Source organism: Pyrgilauda ruficollis, unplaced genomic scaffold (assembly GCF_017590135.1).
Source record: "Pyrgilauda ruficollis isolate IOZ18807 unplaced genomic scaffold, ASM1759013v1 scaffold44, whole genome shotgun sequence".
Lineage (NCBI taxonomy): Eukaryota > Metazoa > Chordata > Aves > Passeriformes > Passeridae > Pyrgilauda > Pyrgilauda ruficollis.
In genome coordinates this window covers 2,161,729-2,167,707 of record NW_024525934.1, presented here as the reverse complement: position 1 = coordinate 2,167,707, position 5,979 = coordinate 2,161,729, and the positions used below count along the sequence as shown (strand labels likewise).

The 5,979-nt window shown below is 44.3% G+C and overlaps 1 protein-coding gene across 1 annotated transcript; it reads left to right on the top strand.

The window, feature by feature from the left end:
* On the top strand, positions 1-975 carry OXGR1 (oxoglutarate receptor 1). Its single transcript, XM_041478318.1, has one exon. The coding sequence runs from the start codon at positions 1-3 to the stop codon at positions 973-975; it is 975 nt and encodes a 324-aa protein (XP_041334252.1).
* Positions 976-5,979: the final 5,004 nt, after the last annotated feature.

The window sequence follows — 5,979 nt, the reverse complement described above, 5'->3', positions numbered from 1 at the left end:
ATGGCATCTGAACGCACCAACAATTTTACTGCTCAACCCAGCCCTGCAGACCGACTGACAAGCTGCAAGGATGAAGATTTCTTAGAGGTGAAATTGTATGTCTCTGTCCTTTACAGCCTAATCTTTCTGGTGTGCTTCCCAGGAAACATTGCAACAATTTTTGTTTACTGTGTTAAGATGAGGCCCTGGAAAAGCAGCACTATCATTATGTTAAACCTGGCTATCACTGACCTACTCTATGTAGTCACACTTCCCTTCTTTATACACTACTACGCTAATGGAAACGACTGGATTTTTGGAGACTTCATGTGCAGGTTTATTCAGTTTTGTTTCTACTTCAACATGTACAGTGGTATTATCTTCCTCAGCTGCTTCAGCATCTTCCGCTTTTTGGTAGTTGTGCGCCCAATGAAATCCCTTTTTCTTCGGAAGCGGAGATGGGCAGTGGTGACTTGCGCAGTCATTTGGATGGTTTCCCTGGTGGCCCTCAGCCCCCTGGCCATCCTCATTGTCCCAAGTAACAGGCAGAACAAGACCATCTGCCCAGACCTGGTTGCTGCTGATGACTTCATCACAAGTCGCTGGTACAACTGGGGACTGACTGTGTTTGCCTTCCTCTTGCCCTTGCTCACGGTGACTCTGTGCTACGTGCTCATCTTTTGCATCTTGGCCACTGGGCTCCACACACAGGCTGGCTACAAACAAAAGGCTCGCAGACTCACTGTTCTCCTCTTGCTGGTCTTCTACGTGTGCTTCCTCCCCTTCCATGTCGTTAAGGGGATTCATCTGGAGCTCCGAGTACAGCCACTTAGCTGCCACTTGAAAAAAGCTATCCTTTTAATGTTTATTATAACTAAACCTTTATCTGCTTTAAATACTTTTGGAAATTTGCTGTTCTATGTAGTGTCAGGAGATAACTTCCAGCAGGTGATACTCTCGCTCTTCAAGTTTTGGACAAACAAGAGTTTGAAGTAGAAGAAATTGATGCAATTTAACATTTATGGAGGAAGGATTGAAACCTGCCCTCAACCAGCCAAGCACAATCTCCCTGCCATTAGAGTACTCAGGATAACCCAGACAGTGCCAAAGGAGAGTTAATCTGTTCTGGGTTACAAACTGATCATCAAAGGAGAAAATTTATGATTAAAAATAAAAAGTTTTAAATAAAATACTAATAAATAAAATGTGAAATTTCTCAGAAATGTGTCTGCAGTTGCTTCCTGAATCCATGGTAGCTCTTTTGGAAAATGGCCCGTTCTGGAAAAAAATACTAGTCTATTAGTGGCAGATAGAGATTCAGGATGGAAGTAATGCTAAATTAATTTTATTAACTTAAAATATAAGTGTAGTCTGAGCTAGAAACCTGTCTGACTTTCTTCCTAAGTCATGGAGAGTGGTAAGACCCTCTGGAGATCAAAACCTGTCTTAGGCCTGTAAGAGGTTCATCCCACCTCCCTGGAGACATTGACAGGGTAGGAGTATGCATATAGCTAATCACCTTGTCCTCCTTTTATAATTTTCCATTATAATGGAAAGAAATAAGTAGTTTTAGAGTGTGATTCATTGAATTATTCTTGATGTCTGCATTTGGACAAGGTGAATCCTGACCTAGAAGTGCCTGTTTCTCCCCACTGACCGCAAAAGGTAAGTAGATCAGACACAGACTCAAATGTTCATGCCTGCTTTTAAAGAGCTGAGGCACAGCTCTAGTACTGGCTGGGATGGATCACTCTCCAGAGGTTGCCAAAAGTGCAGCTTACACAGTAAGACTCCGTTCAGTGCCTTTAGTGATTGCCTGAAGAGTGATGGTGGGGTAATACAAGATGACTCTTACAAGGACTTCCCACCCTACTGATACAGAATCTGTGGAACAACAGAGCAGTTTTTCTTGGAAGGGACCTTTAAAGGCCACAGAGTCAGTCCCCCTGCAATGAGCAGGGACATCAACTAGACCAGGCTGCTCAGAGCCATGTCCAGCCTGATCTTGGAAGTTTTCAGGAGTGGGACATCCACCACCTCTCTGGGCAACCTGTGACAGTGTTATACCATCCTGATTGTAAACAATTTCTTCCTCATATCGAGTCTGAAATGGCCCTATTATAGTTTTAAACCATTACTCCTTTTCCTATGGGTAAAGTCCCTATTGAAAGTATCTCCAGATTTTTCTTATAAGCCCCCTTTAAGCATTGAAAGGCTGCAATCTGGTCACCTTGAACTTTCTCTACCACAGGCTGAACAATCCCAACTTTCTCAGCCTTTCCTCATACGAGAGGTGTTCCAGCCCCCTGATTATCTTCATGGCCTGCCTCTGGATGCTGTCCAGCACTGGGGCTCCAGACCTGGACACAGCACTCCAGGTCTCATGAGAGTGGAGCAGAGGGGCAGAATCCTCTGCTGGCCACACTTCTTTTGATGCAGCCCAGGATAGGCTGGCTGTGAGCCTGCACTGCTGGCTTGTTTTTCATTCACCACTACCACCAAATCCTTTTCCACAGTTCATAGGAAATTAAAATAATTTTTGCCCGTTACATTATTCAGTGAAGCTCTTCTTGGACCAAGTAAGGAACAGCTTTAAGTAATAGCATATATTACAGGCAATATGGGCTGTCTCAGGGGGAAAAAATAGACTTGTAGAAAAGCGTGAGTCCAATACTTGAAGATACACCTAGAGAGGTCCCAGTACCAGCTGAAGTACCATGGCCAACAGCAATACAAAAATATTAGCAACATAATATTCAGAGCCCAAAAGTATGATCACAGAGTGAATTCTACAACACATTTTTATAACAGCCTTATTTCATGTTTCATTACTTTTGCTCTCTACCCCAAAATGTTCATTAATCAGTGGGAATACGTGCTGCCTCAAGCTTCTCATGCAACCCTTCTCCTTATGCAACCCCTGTATGCAGCTCTATGGGCTGTTCTTCAAGTGACCACCAGACCAAGACCCCTAGAGCACCACCCCCATTAAGCACATGTCTGAGTGACTGGCAAACAGCCCGTGACTCCCCTGTGGCATAGGGAGCCCATTTCCTGCCTATCCTACAGCCAGCTTGGGAAGAACAAGAGCAAACAGAAAGCAGCAGGCTTGCTGAGGGAGTGAGAGGAGATACGAAACCATCCCTGACATAGGGAGGAGTAAGATGGGGAAAGGAGCAGCAGCATTTCTCTGTACTAGGGCAGAAGATGCCTGTGAAGAAAATATTCTGTTAGAAATCAGAGGAGGAAGCCATTTTGCTCCCAAAACAGGCCATTGTATTTTAATCCACCCTTAGCTACTCATCAAGGTGACTTCAAAAACTTCTGCACAGCACAGCATGATTTCCCCTGAGACCACTGTCCAGCCTCAAATTGTGGATGCGGTCTTATGGCGAAGAGGGAAGCTAGCCATTAGAGGTGTTGCACGATGCAACCATCCAAAAGATGTAAAGAAAATGTCTCCCACAAGACATGCTGCATTGACTTTGACAGTCTTCCAGGGGCAGCTCCTCCTTCTCCTCTACACTTGCAGTGCTGCTCTCAAGCACTTGCTCCTGAGACACCAGACACAGCAGACACACCTTGAGAAGGCAACGATGAACATGACATTTTAGTTAGGTTTTAATTTTAAGTTATTCTATCCAAAAAACCACCACTTTTGGGGTTTTTTTTAAGTAAAATCAGGCTTATACATTATTTTTAACCCTCTACTCCATATCAACACCAAGTTTTATTAACTCAAATGAAGTCCTACCTTAATATCTACAGCATGGAGTCTGGTTCTTTTGGTGTTTGAGATAGAAAAGGAACTGCCTCTGCTTTTGTAACAATATGTTGGTAGGTTTTGCTTTCAACTTTAAATGAAGCTCTGTATTAGCTCCTCTTCAGCTCTACTTAATGTTTTCTGGATCAATTACTCAGCACACTCATTTGTTCATACATCCAGGCTATGTACTCTTTTTATAAATGAAAGATGCCTAGAATATTTTTCAGGGATGGGGCATCCACAACTTTGTGAACCTTTTTACACAAACAAGGGAGAAACCATTTCAAAGAGAAACCCAGGTGCTGCCTTCAGAATGACAGTGGCAGATTGCTGCCATATCTTGATGCTCAGATTTTTGGCATACCCTGATAGCAACATGGGTCTCCAGGACCTTGCAACAGTGCCACTGAAGAAGAGAACAAGGCTAGTTTTGTAAGGTGTACAAACTGCATTCAATCCCTATCTCTGAGGAGACAAAAATGTCCATTTTAAGAATTCTTAAAGAGCCCAGCAGATAGTCCAAGCCTACCTAATAAAATGCCCTGTATTTCCCGGGGGGGGCGGGAGGGCAGAAGGGACAATGAAATGGGGAGGGGAGGAAAACCCATATCAACTATGAGGATGCTCTCATCTTGTCTGAATGAATATGATACAAACACACATACACACACTTTCCTTTTGCTTCTTTAATATAGTTTTCATATTTCACTGGCAGCTTATGCTCTGGGATACTTCTGCAGACCCCACAAATGCAGGACAAATGGGTCCACCTGCCCAGCACAGCTGTGGGGAGGGAAGGCCCTGCACACAAAGACTTTGTAGACCAATCCACAAAAACCAAGTTAGATGGTTACACTTGGTTTAGAATTGTCACCACACAAGGAAGGACATACAAAATGCTCTGTAGTTCTGCATCAGAGGTGGAGGACAAGAAGCTTATGCCACTTTATCAGCTGTGTCCATTCCCGAGGAGTAAACCTGAACCTCAGTTAAACACACCATTATACAAGCACTGTATTGAAAAACTATGACTGCCAGTAACCTTTCTTGTTCTACACGTACAAATCCAATGCAAATAACCCCCTAGAATTTCCCCACAGATCCAACAGCGGATTTCCACTTCATAAAACTACCTACCCAAACATCAGCCTCAGCGGCTGCTCAGGGGTTTGCATATGCAAACCCTGAGGGATAGAGGCAGGGATGACTTAACTAAAGAAAGCACATGCACTAGGTTGAGAACATTAGCCACAGGCATTAGCACAAATTGGTCACAGGCATTGGCACAGGCATTCATGCATTAGCCACAAATTATGCTGACATTTTGAATCTCTTGTCTAAAGCCTTCCCAAATTCCTGTGATATGTTGGGCCAGGCTGACAGGGATGGTGACAACACCAAAATAAAATCTTAGAAGAGTTTGGGTTGAAATGGACCTTTAGAAGCCATCTAGTCTAACCTGCCATGAACAGGGACACCTCCCAACCTAACAGCCTCTTATGCTGGGAGCCCCAGAGGTGAATCCAACACTCCAGGTGGGGTCTCACTGGGATGGAGTGGAGGGGGAGAATCACCTCCTTGTCCTGCTAGCCACAGTTTTTTGGTGCAGCCCATGATATATTTGGGTTTCTGGACTGCCAGCTCATATTTCCAGGTCATGTCTAGCCTCTCAGTTACCAGTACCCCAAATAATTCTCAGCAGGGCTGGTCTCAATATCTTAATCCTCCAGCCTGCATTGATACTGGAGGCTGCCTCAACGCAGGTGTAGCATCTTGCACTTGGCCCTGTTGAGACTCTTGAGCTTCCCATGGGCCCTCTTCTTGAGACTGTAAATAAATGGTATAGTGGCAGAAAATGAGCATGTGAGGATTTCTGAATTTTACATAATTCCACTGGGGAAGCACAGTGGACGATCAGACCAATTTGCAGCATTTATTCTCATTGCTGCGTATCACAACCACAACAGAAGGTTTTGCTCCTACTGATTTTCAGAAGTGACTTGAGCAGGCCTTAAGAAAGCAGGCTGTTTTGCTCACTCTTCTGACCAGCTGGGCAGTTTCTCACCAGAGATACGAAAACATGGGAGAAACAGGCCAAACGGCTGCATTTGTACCATCATGATTCTCCTCCATTACCCACAGAGGGGCTGAACTGAGTGCATCAGCAGACATGATCTGGCTCATCCCCAAGGCTGCAGGGCTGACAACTAGTGCAAACACAGAGGAACAAAATT

Bases quoted from the DNA above. Each gene is read 5' to 3' on its own strand.
- OXGR1 (XM_041478318.1), top strand. From the start codon at position 1: ATGGCATCTGAACGCACCAACAATTTTACTGCTCAACCCAGCCCTGCA.